The sequence below is a fragment of the Ornithorhynchus anatinus genome, chromosome 12 (assembly GCF_004115215.2).
Source record: "Ornithorhynchus anatinus isolate Pmale09 chromosome 12, mOrnAna1.pri.v4, whole genome shotgun sequence".
NCBI lineage: Eukaryota > Metazoa > Chordata > Mammalia > Monotremata > Ornithorhynchidae > Ornithorhynchus > Ornithorhynchus anatinus.
This window is the reverse complement of record NC_041739.1, coordinates 53,677,108-53,693,432: the sequence shown is the minus strand read 5'-3', so window position 1 is coordinate 53,693,432 and position 16,325 is coordinate 53,677,108. Positions and strand designations below refer to the sequence as shown.

General features: G+C 41.8%; 1 protein-coding gene across 12 annotated transcripts in view; it reads right to left on the bottom strand.

Annotated features, from left to right (window-relative positions):
* Positions 1 to 16,325, bottom strand: part of KIAA1109 (KIAA1109 ortholog) — a 192,660-nt gene that overhangs the window by 158,749 nt on the left and 17,586 nt on the right. For 11 of the 12 annotated variants that reach the window (XM_029076441.2, XM_029076443.2, XM_029076447.2 and 8 more), the window contains exons 1-4: positions 14,019 to 14,102; positions 11,813 to 11,880; positions 2,033 to 2,162; positions 358 to 474 (exon numbers count right to left, since the gene is read on the bottom strand). In XM_029076441.2, the coding sequence (XP_028932274.1) occupies positions 358 to 474; positions 2,033 to 2,129 (214 nt within the window). In that variant the 5' untranslated portion in view covers positions 2,130 to 2,162; positions 11,813 to 11,880; positions 14,019 to 14,102. Of the gene's footprint in view, positions 1 to 357; positions 475 to 2,032; positions 2,163 to 11,812; positions 11,881 to 14,018; positions 14,103 to 16,325 lie in introns of those variants that run through there. The other variant, XM_029076442.1, reaches the window with a different exon arrangement.

The window sequence follows — 16,325 nt, the reverse complement described above, 5'->3', positions numbered from 1 at the left end:
TCCCCAGCACTCAGCAGAGTACTATCAATCAACGGTATTTATTGAGCGCTTACTATGAGCAGTGCACTTTATTAAGCACTTGGGACAAGGCAATATAACAGTTGTCAGATGAGTGAGTTCCCTGTCCACCCGAGCTTACAGCCTAGAGGGCTTCTACTACTGTTCTTGGAGTTTACAATCTAATGGAAGAGTTTATAGTTTCTACAAATCTATACAAGTGTTCCCTCTCACTTGATAAACACAGATATTGTCCTTTCATTTGACTTAAGCACATGTTCACAGATTAAATTTCTTAATTTTGATTTATCAAAAATAAACAAACAAAAAAAAACCCATTTTGTTTACTTTACAACTTACCAATATGAATGTAGCCATGCTTGTATAATCTGTTAAGAACTAATGTTAAAATCAATCCAACATTCCGGGAATTATAATAAGTTAGATAAATAATCCATCCACAAGATAGAATTGTAGCTGTTGGAAAAAAAATGGAAAAGATTATCAGCATACTTTTCTTTTTCCAAGCCATCAGTTTAGTTGTCAATAAGAGGAATTTAATATATTTACAGGAAACATAATATGTTATGTACAGTTTAACTGGGGATGAGGTTTGGTGTTCTTATAACTCTACTTTCTCTACTAACAGGCATGTGAACAACACCGTGCAAACCACTAGCCCTGTCGATCACACAGGTTCTCTGCCTTAGAGTCTCAAGGCTGAGGTCCGCTGGAATTTCCCTCAGGGAGACTCCAACACCTACAGTCTCACATTTTCCTTCACATCAGGCCCTTGCAGGTAAAATAAAACCCCAAATGCTTTGTTTTCTTGATTTTTGCAACACTTTTGAGCAGGGCTCACTTCTCCTGTTCAACTAGGGGTCTAAAAGCTACAGGAATTTTAAGAGATTCACTAGGGTCAAACAGATTTAAAACTATTAAATATTCCTTCAATTTGACTGCTCTTTGTGATCTGTCCAAAACTGTCAACCTCAACACAGCCAGACTCCACTGTTAACTTTCAAACTGGTACAAACTAGGTGAACCAATGTGATCAGGAGTCTCAAGCTTGGGATATTTGTATGTTATCGTGCACCACGGGGCCGGAACTGTAGATCCTGCATTGGTGAACTTCACCAGCAGTGGTGTCTTCTTCAAATAAGAAGGACAACTGAGTATCTAATTTGTTTCAAAATACCTAGAAAAATTCAGGATTTACTTCACTAAACTTTTCATATGGACAACACTACAGCAAGTTACATGGCCAGCTTTTCAGAGCTTTATTTTCAATTACTGCCAATTTTTCTAAGAAAATTAAAAGTTAATGCTTAATTTTTAAGAAGTTAAGAACATTTGCATGTAAAATAACTGCCTTTCACTATAACAACATATTTGTTCTTCAATTAATTCTAAAATGTGCCACAGCTTGTCGAAGCATTTAGAACCCAGCATATACCTTTAATAAGATATTTTTCCAATCAACAAAAGCTCCAAAAACAAATCCAAATACTAAATTATTGCTATTATTCATTCAATAGTATTTGAATGAATAAATCTCCCTTGTTCCACTGAAATTTAACCCTAAAGATGTTCTAATATCTACCGCTTTACAACAAAATAGATTTACTCTCAGGGATGTTCCCCAAGGATAGGAACTGAGAGGGGAAAGGTTAGAAATTCAATATTGCAATAATTAGAATAAACACATTACATTCAATATGTCAGTAACACTCATTACTTTTCACCATATGCTCATATTTATACATGTTGCTTCCATAGGCATAATTATAATTATGCCCATGTTTATTTTAAGTTACCACATTTCAGTTCCTGATCTAAATAAACAACTGAGAGATGCTGCTAGGTGCAATTCCACCCTGAACACTGATGCATTTTATTGGTGGATCACCTGGAGAGTACCATCTCCCCTGGTGCACTTCTGAAACCCTGTCGTAATTAATTACATTCATATTTTGGTACACTTGACATATACACAAATAAAAATATGTACATGCAGTAGGTATAGTGGACTTACCAACAAGAAGCCAAACAACATTGGAATTATGCTCTGTAAGGAAGTCCTCCAGTTGTGTGATACTAGGAACAAGGCTGTCATTTTTTCGTTGATCCATTGCTGTAATATTGTAACATCCGCATCTAAAGAACTGAAAGAATTCAGGTTTAAAAATGAGATTGAATTTTTTGGGCTGGCAGACAAAATTCATTTACGGGGGAAAAAATAAACAAGGCAAAAGTACTATTTGCCAAATACTGTTTGCAAAGGCAAAGTAGTGGAGCAGCAAGGCTTAGTGGATAGAGCACAAGCCTGGGAGTCAGAAGGACCTGGGTTCTAATCCCAGCTCTGCCACTTGCCTGCTGTGTGACCTTGGGCAAGTCACTTTACTTCTCTGTGCCTCAGGTGGCTCATCTGTAAAACAGGGGTAAGAGTGTGAGCCCCATGTGGGACAAGGACTGTGTCCAACCTAATTAACTTGTATCTACCCCAGTGCTTAGAACAGTGCTTGGCACACAGAAAGCACTTAAGTGCCATTATTATTATTACTATAAAATGGGGATTATTATAATACCTGTACTTCCTCCTACTTAGACTGTGAGCCCTGTACAGGAAAAGGACTGTGTCCGACCTAATTAACTTGTATCTACTCCCAGCACCTGGAACAGTGCTAGGCAAATAGTAAGCACTTAATAAGTACCTTAACAAGGTTCAACAGATTTGATCGCATCAATCGAGAATAAAGGTTCGAATGAAACAAAAAGTAGAAAGAAAAAAAATACTGGTCATGTCTACACACAATTACAAAATATGTGTTTTACAACCATTAAGATTTCCCTACGCTAATTCTGTTGTACTGTACTCTCCCAACTGCTTAGTACAATGGTCGGCACATAATAAGCGCTCAAGAAATACGATTAAGTACAAAACTGGGTAACATGTCAGAAAAGTCAAAACTGTCATTACCATCAATGAGATCATGTGCTTCCCCAGTTATCCCAAGTTTCTCAATCCAACAACTTTTAATACACACAAATGTAAAGCAAATTGGCCATCTTAAACACAATTGGCATCAAGGTAAACTAACTAGAAAACTCACTTCATAAAGGGTAGCTGCAATAAAAGTGATTTATAGAACACCGGATTACAGATGAGAATAATTTTGTGAAATTACCAACATTTCAGAAGGCAAATTTAGAACATTAGTTGACAGTTTTCTGGCTAACAAGTTCACATAACAAAATACAATGAAAGCAGTTTATCTTTGTTGTCCAGCACTGATTATAAATAAATACCACAGACTCAGTAAGTAATGCTTTGTCACTCTGCCTTTATTATCTTAGTCCTAGATGGTAACAAGAAATAATGAAAGCTTATAGAACTGGGGCCTCAGCTCTCACCCTCCTTATCTAACCTATCTCCTACTACAACCCAACTCACACACTCAGCTCCTTAAATGCCAATCTACTTACTCACTGTACCTCGAGCTCATCTATCGCTCCGTGACCCCCTGCCCACATCTGCCCTTGGGTCTGGAATTCCCTCCCCCTTCATATTCCACATACCACCACTCTCCCCACCTTTAAAGCCCTCCTAAAATCACATCTTCTCCAAGAGGCCTTCCCAGACTAAGACCTCATTTCCCTATCTGCCCTCTCCTCTCCATCAACTATGCTTCACTGTATATTCCTTGAACACTTTGATATGCCAACCCCACAGGACTTAAGGGGAAACAGAATATAAAGATATTTACCTATCTGCCATTTATTTTAATATCCGGCTCCCCTTCCAGACTGTAAAATCCTTGTGGACAGAGATTGCATCTACCAACTCTATTACATTGTACTTTCTCAAGTGCTTAGTACAGTGCTCTGCACATAGTAAGCACTCAACACATACCACTGATTAACTGCTAAGTGAGCATGCCATCTGCTACAAAGAAGAGGAAATATAAACACATTCTTTAAATAAATTAGGAATCAGAAAATGACAGGGAAAAAGCGTCTGCACCTTTACTGGATGAGATGGTAAGACTGATCAAAGATGACACCAAAAAGGCAAAGGATTTGAATGATTTTTTGATCACCTTGACCAAACAAACTGAAAAGGACAAGCAATACAGATGAGCACAGGAAAACAAGTAGAGAAGATTTCATGTAAGACTACTTCATGTGCCTAACTAAAAACCCCACCCCCCATTACTCCTGCTCATATCTTCATGCTGTTACTTCCTCCCACCTATAATTTATTATTCTGCCTTCTTCACACATAGTAGGTGCACAATTAACGCTACTGACTGATTGTGGAATGGATCAGTGGGACCTGTTCATTTGCATTATAGGACACTAAAAGAATTGGGCATGAAATTGTAGAGATATAATGAAGGAGTTGGGAGATGACAAGTATGAAAAGAGACAATGCAGTGTCTATTTTGAGAAGGGAAAACAGATAACTGAAAATTTCAGGTTGTAACAACTATATATATATAGATCATCACAAAACACCTGGGTGAGAATAATAGGTTAAAAAAAAAAAGCAAAGCTTCATGAAGAATTACCTGATCTCTTTCTGTGACAGAAATGATACATCTGGCAGGGTAAGAGATAGTTTTAATCAATCTTGACCTCAAAGGCATATAAATTTGGTTCTATAAGTCAGGGTTTATTGATAGCCATGATCTCAAATCACACAATTACTGTCCCGGAGTCAGTTCTCCTTTAGAATTCCTCCTGGATCTGACCTCCTCATGGAACACCTTAAGAGATTCTTGGGTCAGAAATCACCACTCACCTTAGATAGAGCCCCAGCAGGCATTCCCCTAGTCTTCAAGTCACTAGCAGAAGCCAGGTCTCCAGATTCCCAGAGTTGTACTCTTTCCACTGGATGGGGAGCGGGATTTGGGGAAAAGTACCCACTATGCCCATTCTTTTTCTCTGAACCCTCTAGTTGTTTCATGAAAAAAAAAATCTCAGCTACAAATGCCAAAAGAAAAACAAAAAATTCTCTTGAAGTTCACCTATCCAAAAAAGACAAAAATACTAAAGGTGTCAACTTTTTCCAGAAAGAAATTAAAGCTAGAGAAAGAGGTTTGGTCTACTAAGGAGAACTAATTGCCCACTAATTTTTTTTCTCCCAATCCAGGACTGCACTGAATGTACATTTATTTTGATCTTGAACTTTTGCCATTTAGAGGGATTCGTGCGCTTAGGCATCTGGTTCAATGAGCAGAGATCAGCAGTTACTGGGTCCAGAGGGCCACTAATCAACTTCTGAGGTGTGCAGGAGGCACAAAGACTCCACCCAGCCACCGAAGAGAGTAAAGTGCAGGGTGAGGGAGTGTTTGAAAAATGGGAGCAGCTGTGCTCCCACACATGGCAACCCCTACCTGACTCTGAGCTGGCTGCCCATGCCGGCTGCCACTCTGGCATACCATAGCCTCAAGGGCAGTGGCACGTTAAGAGGTCAAGGGGCAGGGAAGGGAAGAATTTCTAAATGCATCAAAGGCAGGCTTGGGCCAGGAGGGAGTGATCATGGGCAGAAATGGAAGTTCTTCTGCAAAGATTTTGGTGAACTGGAGTAAAGAGATTATCAAACCAAAACCAGCCCCCAGGCTGAATTTTGTTCAGCCCTGCTAATTTAAAAGGTAATTGTGTAGACTAATAAAGGCAATTTATGTCAATCCAGAGTGTGCGTGATTTTGAAAAATACATTCATTCCTGCCAAAATGCACATTTTCACTGTAGAATGTTGTCGGTTTGGGAATTAAGGAATGTTCATCCAGCAGCCCCAGCCTGTTTTGGGTACAGCACGACAGTGTTTGAATAAGCGGGTTGTGCATTCCCCTGGTGAGGGAATAAATGGGTGAGCACTAGAGGATGAGGTCTCCTTAATGCAGGTTTTGCAAGTACATAACCTCCGTGTTCTAGGAGAACAAGGTATGCTGATTTTAAATCTACCTTCTGAGCTTTTAGTGAGCTCCTCTTGTTCATTGCCCATTATCATTTTTTTAAAGCTTTTCAAAGCAGACCATAAGTATTTTCAGCATTTTTATTTTCAGTATTTTAAGGGGGCATTTGATTAATACTACTTTATGTTAAGCTTTGAAATAATGAAAAAGACAAAATAATTACTGAGATGCAAAAACTACTCAAACTGGCTCTGGCAATATTAAAATGTCTCTTAGATGACAACTCTTCCCTCTACTAGGGAATGGGGATAGGTTCTAATTTTAGAATGCCCATCAGCCTTGATGGCAACAGGAGTTGGGGAATAATAAACAGTCTGTTAGCTTAGGGAATACAAAGGTGAATAAATCACTGGCCAATCAAAACACCTAAGGGACAATGGAGATTTCTCTTTTTGTTTGTTTCACTCTACTTAGAAGCCATCAGCTAATTCACAAGCAGCCTGCCACTTGTCAGCTGTGTGACTGTGGGCAGTCACTTAACTTCTCTGTGCCTCAGTTCCCTCATCTGTAAAATGGGGATTAACTGTGAGCCTCACGTGGGACAACCTGATTACCCTGTATCTCCCCCAGTGCTTAGAAAGGTGCTCTGCACATAGTAAGCGCTTAACAAATACCAACATTATTATTATTAGTCCTTGAGGTAAATTTTGACACTGTACAATGCATTTCAGGTCAACATTTTTTTTTTGTAGAGTAAGCACTTGCATGCTCAGGTTCCGTTTCTCCCATATACCGCCTTCCCGAAAATTTGTAGTCACTTCCTTAAGCACGGCATTAAATGTTAGCTTGTATGCTGGCTGCTGCTGATAATCATTCTGCTCTCTACTGATCTTTCTGTTCCCAAGAAGATATTTTTATGCTTCTTGGGCTTGTTTTCATCTACTATCTTTTAAAATCCTATCCTTGCAAAATATTAGCCCTGAGCTCCAACGCCCAGTTACCCTGCTTTTCATTTCTCTTAATTCCACTACATCCATATACAATTCCTTCTCATGGGACAGTCAACAGTATATAAGAGAGGTTTTGGTAGATCTGTTTCCAGAAATGGAACTTCTCATTCCTCTTTGCAGCTCAATAAATGGAACCATCTCACTGGCCTAGGCATTCACCCTTCCTACTGCTCAGCAGATTTGAAGACCTTTATCTTTGGGTTACGTCCCTGTCAACATAACCTCTCAAGAGGGCATTTATCTTGCGCCCACGGTTAATGTGATTTTTCATCAGAGTCTCAAATCCCAAAAGCACAGGTGTTACTCAGCTTTTATTGTTCTATTACATTTGGCTTTGTGCCTTCTCCTGGCTATTGTATTCATATTGAATCAGTGACTTTCAAGTGCCTCATTTCTTGATGAAAAATATTCCTTAAATTAAGTGAACACCTGCACTTTACATACCCTATTTAATCAATAAGTAGTATTTATTGAGAGCTTACACTGTGCAGAGTACTGTACTAAGCACTTGGGAGAGTATAACAGAGTTAGCAGACAAAATTTATTAATCAATCGTATCTATAGAGCACTTGCGTGCAGACCACTGTATTAAGCAGTTGGGAGAGTTCAATCCCTGCCTACAAAGAGCTTAAAGTCTACAGGGGGGGAGTCGCTGCGCTCAAGGAGTTTACAATCTAGCAGGAGAGATAGACATTAAAATGAATTACAGGTAGGAGGAAGCAAAAGAGTTTAAAAATATGTCCCTAAGTGCTCTGGGAAGGGAGAAGTGAATACCCAAATAATGTGGGGTGAAAATGTGGTCAGATCACTCACTCACCTACCTGCCTACTTTCCTCCTTCCAAACTGTAAATTATTTTAATGTGGCTCCCTCAATGGATTGTAAACTTTCTGCAGGATAATGTCTTTTAACTCTACTGTACCTGCCCAAGTGCTTAATACAAAGCAGGTACTAAATATTGACAGAATGATTTTAATGGCATATTTTCATGTTCTTTAAATTGCTGTTACATCTGCATGGTTTTTTCCCCCACAATGTGCAAAAAAAGAATTATTTTACATTTTCATTCAGATCTCTGTTGTCCTATTGCTTCTAAGGACTCTCTGAATTTCTCTAGTTTTTTGGAAAATTGCCTGGGAGCTTGAAGACTAGATGGGGGTCATATGACACCTATAACTCAACTTTCCTCATCCTTTCCCATCTCAGGTGTTAAGGCTGAAATATTCCCGGGGCTTTTTCTTTCCCCTATATTTCTCTGTATAATTTTTCGGCAGCTCTGAACATTAGCTTTCATCTTTCTCATGCAGTACTTATGACATCACGTGATGAGCATAATACTCAGTAATCATGGGCAATTAGAAATGAGAAAGAATATCAACTTTAATATAGAGACTGTATGTGGAGGATTCTTTAGTGCAGGGAAAGCCAAGCTTCTCTTAGAAGCAGGGCTGGCTTTAGCTGTTAGTCTATGAATCCCATCCCACAAAAGAGTATTTCTTCTTATTTACGTCACTATATTGATGCAAATTAACTCTGTAGAAGAAAAAGGGAAAGCTGATTCCAGAAAAATTGTTCAATCTACCAATGGTATTTATTGAGCGTTTATTATGAGCAGAGCACTGTACTAAGCACTTGGGAGAGTACGACGACAGAGTGCTAGACACTTTCCCTGCTTGCAGGAAACTTTCAAGAGAAGCAGCTTGGCTTAATGGATAGAGCCCGGGCCTGGGAGTCCGAAGGACCCGGAAAAATCAGTGGTTCTGACGGGAAATGTTAAATTTGAGGTGTCAGCAGAACATCCAGGGAGAGATGACCCAAAGGCAGAAGGAAATTCAAGACTGTAGAGAAGGAGAGAGGACAAGGCTGGACAGGTGGATTTGGGAATCAGTTGGGTGGAAACGGTAGCTGAAGCCATGGGAGCAAATGATTTCTCCCAAAGAGTGGGTGTAGATGGGGAATAAAAAAGAACCCAGAATTAGAACACCCACTGTTAGAGAAAGGGGGCAGAGAGGAGCCTGTGAAAGAGACGGAGAATGAGCAGCCAGAGAGATGGGAGAAGAACAAGGACAGAATTGTGTCAAAGAAGTTGAGGTTGGGTAATGTTTTAAGAGGACAGGAGGAGTCCACAGTGTCGAAGGCAGCTGAGAGGTCAAGGAGGTTTAGGATAGAGCTGCTTCTCTTGAAAGTTTCTTGCAAGCAGGGAAAGCGTCTAGCACTCTGTCGCTGTACTCTCCGAAGTGCTTAGTACAGTGCTCTGCTCATGATAAGCGCTCAATAAATACCATTGGTAGATTGAACAATTTTTTCTGGAATCAGCTTTCCCTTTTGCTTCCATAGAGTTAGTGCATCAATATAGTGAAGTAAATAAGAGATACTCTTATATTGGACAGGATACATAGACTAACACTGGAGGTTCTTGAGGGGTGGGAAGACATGTACTAAATGGATTTTTAGAAAAATGATCTGAGCAGTGAAGTATGCACTGGAGTGGAGAGAGACCAGAGATGAGATTTCAGAAGGGTATGAAGATGAGAAGAGCTCTGGTCTGACCAGTAGAAAGGGGAAGAGAATTCAGTCATCTGCACACAATATACGTTCAAATACCACTGACTGATTTCAGGCAGGGGAGAGATCATGAGCAAGAGATCAGCAGCAGGAGATACCTGATGAGGTACAGTTAGTATACTGGCTTGAGAGGAACAAAATGTGAGCTGGGGTGGACTGGGAGAGGAGAGAAGTGAAAGAGGGATGAGGCTTAATGGGGGGAAGAGAGCTGATTGCAAGCTTACCACACTTGATTTTACCCACCTTATTCACCCCTCCCTCGGCCCCATAGCACTTTATGTACATATCCGTAATTTACTTTAACAGCTGATGCCCCTCTAGACTGTAGGCTCGCTGTGGGGAGGGAACACGTCTACCAACTCTGTTATACTGTACTCTCCAATGCACTTAGTACAGTGCTCTGCACATAGTAGGCACTCAGATATAACTGAACGAGTGCTTTACAGCAAACAGGCCACAGACCAACTCTGCTACCAAACATGCCAATGACCTGATCGCTTCATACCTGATCTTCATAACCAAGACAGAGGCCTAATAGTTCTCAGGACCATATCCTTAAATTACATATTATGAATTATTTATTTATATTGTCTAGCTCCCCCTCTAGACTGTAAGCTAGTGGGGGCAGGGAATGTATCTGCTAATTCTGTTGTATTGTATTCTCCCAAGCGCTTAGCACAGTGCTCCGTACATAAGCAGCGCTCAATAAATGTGATTGGTTGACCGAGGGGTTCCTATGATCACTATGGACCTGCATGGTTGAGTGCCACTGGGAGCAGTCCTTGCCATGGCACCCCTAAAACAAATGACTTTTTGATGAAATATCACCATTCATTTCCACCATTTGTAAATTATGTTTCCTGTTTTTGTTTTTTAAAAAAAGGCATTGATTTACACTTTTCCGAAATAAGGACAGGAGCTTTTGCCTTTTAGATACCACTCCTACAATGCCATAACTTTTACATGGAAATATTATGATTCAAGACAACCCACTAACCCCACACACACACCCACAGAAAAAAAACCCACCAGAACCTATTCTTTGTGTTTTCACATGTATGTTATCAATTGTCAAGAAAGCACCCTCAGAGCCTGCATTACTACATATTTCCTTTCTCATAGATAGGGTTCTGGGAAATGGCTTTGGGACAAGTAGGTAGGAGATGAAGATAACGAAACATAAATGCATCATACCACCCCCTCCAAGTTTTCTCCTTTTCCCAGTAATCTGTGGAACTCTGAACAGGAAGCCTGTTAAGAAGGCATTTCATTATAAATGAATTTTGTATCCTATGTTTCTCAGCTGAGGCCTAATAATAAATGTAAATAAGATGCCTAAATATGTCATTTATCAAAACTGCAATTTCCACAGAGGGATGACTTAGTATGGTCCTTCAAGGAGTTGAATTAGATAACCTCGTAAAGTCCAATCTAGCCATATCCTTTTAGGATGACAACATATGATGACAACATTTGATGACAACATTTGATGACACAATACCCAATGAAAATAGGTTTCTTTTGAAGAAATAAATCAACTGCTAGCTGAGATTCAGTCCAAATGTTTTGGAATAATTAAGCTCTAAAACTGTTACTCAGGAAACTCAATGCCCCAAACAAATTCAGAAATTGATTCTGTTAAAAGAAGCAAGTGGAGGCTTGAGAAACTTCGCAAACACATCCTTAGCACCTGCTGGCAAATTATCACCTATCTCTGCATCCTGTTACTCAGGAAACTAATCAAGGACCTCCACCACAGGTTTCTAGAGTAGGCAAAAGTATACTTTATATTAACTAAAAAGCTCATGAGCTTAAAAAAATCAGAGAACAGTTCAACAAAGATGATAGGATAAAAGTAGGATCAAAACCAAGTCCAAGTTCCCAAGTCGCTTAAAACCAATTTGGCAATTTTTCTAAAAGGTAACAAATGTGACAAGTGATAAAATTGCACTCATCAAAAATATCGAATGAAATCATTTTAGGTTTTGTAAACTGGTTATTTTTACTAGATTAATGCTTTAAAAAGGGGTTTTAGTGCAGGGCAGAAAAGAACAGCAAATACTTGAAAGAGACAATAGAAATATGAGAAAAAATTACTACATTGCTACACCAATCTTTCTTACAAGTGTTTAATCAATCAATGGTATTTACTGAGCACTTACTGTGTGCACAAGTAAATATTTCTTGTGTTAACCAGAAAACTATGTTGGTCTTGATATATTCCTATTTTGGGCAATATTCTCAAGATGCATTTGTTAGCAACCCATCACCAACTATAACACTTCTTGAACCCAAACCAAAAATTTAAAACTCTACCCACCTCGAAAGTCTACAGTTTCCACGAGCATTAATGAAGTTATTTCCGTCAGCATAGTTCCACAAAATAACCTGAAAAACAAATTGATCAACAAAAATAATGATGAATGATACGCTCGATAAATGTGCTCCTTCCAGAGCATTATGTAAACACTTCTATACTCCTGTTACTTCCTCTTTTTCATTTTAGTGCTGCTGCCAGGCAAGGGGGGGGAGGATGGGGATGATGGGGGAGAGATCCTAAGTTTGTGCCTAGTTCAGCAATAAACACTGTTGAAGATGATGACTATGGTTGCAACACCACTTCATCTTCCAGGTGAAACACTTTAAGATGGCTCAAATCTGGTAGGAAAACCAGCGGTAAAGAGATTAAATGAGTAGTCTATAATGGAGCAGCTGATCATCCAACCCTGATTTTTGAGCAAGTTGTCCACACCTGCTACCTCCACTTCCTCTCCTCCGATTCTCTCCTTGACCCCTGTCCACTCTGGCTTCCCTTCCCATCACTTCACCGAAACTGCCCTCTCAAAGGTCACCAATGATCTCCTTCTTGCCAACTCCAACAGCCTCTACTCCATCCCAATCCTCGACCCTTCGGCTGCCTTCAAGACCGTCAAACATCCCCTTCTCTTTAGTTGGAAGGAAGGTGAAATTCAAGGACTGGGATTTTCTTTTACCCTATCGTCGTCCCTCTTAGTCAACTGGTTTCCGAAGTGGAAAGCCCTGGCACTCTAGGGCTAGGCCAAAGAACTACTACCATAGGGCCATTTTCCATTCATTCATTCAATAGTATTTATTGAGCACTTACTATGTGCAGAGCACTGTACTAAGCGCTTGGGATGTACAAATCGCTAACAGAGACAGTCCCTGCCCTTTGACGGGCTTACAGTCGAATCATGGAGCTTATAGGCCCATACAGTGGCTCTAGTTCCACTAGAGGAACATTCTTTTACTTTCTTCCACTTTCACATTGTCTTCATACTTCATATATTATTATTTTGGTTGTGCAGCAGCCGAATGAAACAACCAGTCTTTTGGTATAATGCACCAGCAGAATGGTGAGAGTTTACAAGAATCTACATAAACAGATCTTGGGTTTCCTTTCCTGAGGAAAGTTTTCATTCCACTCCCGTCACTTGAACTCAGGTATACCACTCCCCTCTCACTTTGTGTCCAGACCAAAGGGCCAGATATTTATTTCTCCAAATAAACAGCAGCAACTTCCCCTAAACATCTTTTAAAAAAAAAAATCCAGACTCCCCAGGCTGTGCTCTCTGCGCTGAGCCACACTGCTTGTCTAATCTCCTGCTTATCTACTCCAGGACTTAGAACAGGGCTGGACCTGTAGTAAGGGTTTAGCAAATACCACCATCATCATCATGAGAAGCAGCATGGCTCAATGGAAAGAGCACGGGCTTGGGAGTCAGAGGTCTTGGGTTCAAATTCAGGCTTTGCCACTTGTCAGCAGTGTGACTGTGGGCAATTCACTTCACTGGGCCTCACTTGCCTCATCTGTCAAATGGGGATGAAGACTGTGAGCCTCATGGGGGACAATCTCATCACCTTGTATCCCCCCCAGCGCTTAGCACAGTGCTCTGCACAAAATAAACACTTAACCAAAACCAACATTATTATTACTCTCTGGGCCTCAGTGCCCTCATCTGTCAAATGGGGATGAAGCCTGTGGGTCTCAAGTGGGACCACCTGATGACTTTGTATCCCCCCCAGCGCTTAGCACAGTGCTCTGCATAGCGTAAGCGCTTAACCCAAACCAACATTATTATTACTCTCTGGGCCTCAGTGACCTCAACTGCCAAATGGGGACGCAGCCTGGGAGTCTCAAGTGGGACAATCTGATCACCTTATATCCCCCCCCAAGGCTTAGCACAGTGCTCTGCACAGAGTAAGCGCTTAACCCAAACCAACATTATTATTACTCTCTGGGCCTCAGTGCCCTCATCTGTCAAATGGGGATGAAGCCTGTGGGTCTCAAGTGGGCCCACCTGATGACTTTGTATCCCCCTCCCCAGCGCTTAGCCCGGTGCTCCGCACAGAGTAAGCGCCGAAGCGGTAGCAGCGCGATCATCGCGATTGTTTTTCCACCCCCTCGACGGCAGGAGCGGCCGCCGGCTTGGCAGGGCGGCCCCCTCCCCCCGAGACCCGATGGAAGGATGGAAGGAAGGAAGGAAGGATGGTCCGGGGCTCCTCACCTCCGCTGTGTGTTCTCTGGCTGTGTGGGGCGGACGATGGAGGGAGGGTCCTCCCGCCGGGCCGCTCTCCTCCGCGGGGCCCCGCCCGCCCGCCCGCCCGGCCCGGCCCGGCCCGGCCCGGCCCTGACCGGCCCTCACTCACTGCGGGGCGGGGACGGGACGGGCCCCAAACGCCGCCGATCGCCCGACGCGCCCCTGACGTCATCACGCAACGCGTCGGCACGGCGGCCACGTCGCCCCTCGGCCCGTCATTCAGTCATCCGCTCATTCAGTCAGTTAGTCATTCATTCAGTCAGTCGCTCAAGCAGTCCGTCGTCCATTCAGTCAGTCAGTTAGTCATTCAATCAGTCATTCAGTCATCCATTCAGTCAGTCATTCAATCAGTCGGTCATTCACTCAGTCATCCATTCATTCAGCCAGTCAGTCATTCAATCATCCATTCATTCAGTCAGTTAATCATTCAGTCATCCATTCATTCAGACAGTCATTCAGTCAGTCAGTCATCCATTCATTCACTCAGTCATTCAATCAGTCAGTCATTCAGTCATCCATTCATTCAGACAGTCATTCAGTCAGTCAGTCATTCAGTCAGTGAGTCATTCATTCAGTCATTCAATCAGTCAGTCAGTCATTCAGTCATCCATTCATTCATTCAGTCAGTCATTCAATCAGTCAGTCATTCAGTCATCCATTCATTCAGTCAGTCAGTCATTCAATCAGTCAGTCATTCAGTCATCCATTCATTCAGTCAGTCAGTCATTCAGTCAGTCAGTCATTCAGTTAGTCATTCAATCATTCATTCAGTCAGTCATTCAGTTAGTCAGTCATTCAGTCATTCATTCAGTCAGTCATTCATTCAGTCAGTTAGTCATTTCATAAGCCCGTAACTTTGGCATTGTCCTCTACTCATCCCTCTCATAAACACCACATATTCCATCCATCACCAAATACTGTCCATTCTACTTTCACAACATCACTAAAATCTTCTCCATCCAAACTGCTTCCCCAAAATCCAAGCACTTACCCTATCCTTGGCTACTGCACCTGCCATTTAACTGACCTCCTTCCTCCTGTCTCTCCCGACTCCAGTCCAAACTATACTCTGCTGCCCAGATCGTTTTTCTAAAAAAAGTTCAGTCCACATCTCCCTACTCCTCAAGAACCTCCAGTGGCTGCCCATCCAGCTTCAGATCAAACAGAAATTCCTTATCATCGGCTTTAAAGCGCTCAGTCAGCTCACCCCTCTCCTACCTCACCTCGCTGATCTACTATCACCCAGCTCGACCACTCCGCTCCTCTAGTGCCGGCTTGTTTGTGGGCCCCGATCTCGTCTATATCACCGCTGACCACTTTCCCACATCCTCCTGCTAGCCCAGATCGCCCACCGGCTCCACATAAGCCAGACCACCCTTCTCCCCAACACCTCATTTCCTCCAAGATGCCTTCCCTGATTAAGCCCCCTTTTCCCCCCCGCAACTCCCTCTCCCTTCTGAGTAGTCTCTGCCCTTGATCTGTACCCTCTGCCCACTTGGTATTCACCCCACCTTCAGCCTTGCAGCATTTATATACATAGCTGTAAATTATTTATATCTCCCCCTCTAGACTGTAAGCTTGCTGTAGGCAGGGAACCTGCCTACTAACTCTGTTGTACTGTTCTCTCCCAAGTGTTTGTTTAGTGTGGTGCTCTGTACACAACAAGCGCTCAATAAATTTCATTGATAGGCTGATGAATTGACACCATCCCCTCAGCTGACATAGCTTTGGCCAGGGAAGAATCCGAAAATGACCCTGCTCACCAGAGCCTTAATAAGTTGCCTAAACTGTTATCACTGAATGAAGATAGCAGGCTTCAAGTCTAATCTTGGACTAAGGTTTCACTGGTGAAGTATAAGTAACGTAGCAACAGGATTCATGATTAAACAGAGGGAGAGAACACTGAATGTCAGTGACAGTCTTTAGAAATGGCAAGCCTAAGACAAATGTCCCCCCGGGAGGGGATTTAATTACATATTTGATGGCTTGTCCCATTTAGTAAAGCCAAAGTAGAAAATGAAACAGTTACCTTGCAGGTGCTTACTGACCAACAGAAGTTTCACCACAGAACAAGGAAAAATGAGTTGGCTATGGGTTCACTGTCATCTTGAGTAGGAGCGAAAAGGGTTAAAGGTGGATCCCCTCACATCCCTGGGCTCTAGAGCAGCCAGTATCCACTGGATTCATTTAGTTCTTTCCCCACCATGTATGTCATCAAGGCTAAAATGTTTCTTAAGAACTTAAAGAAGAGTGCTATTTATATGACACTATTAC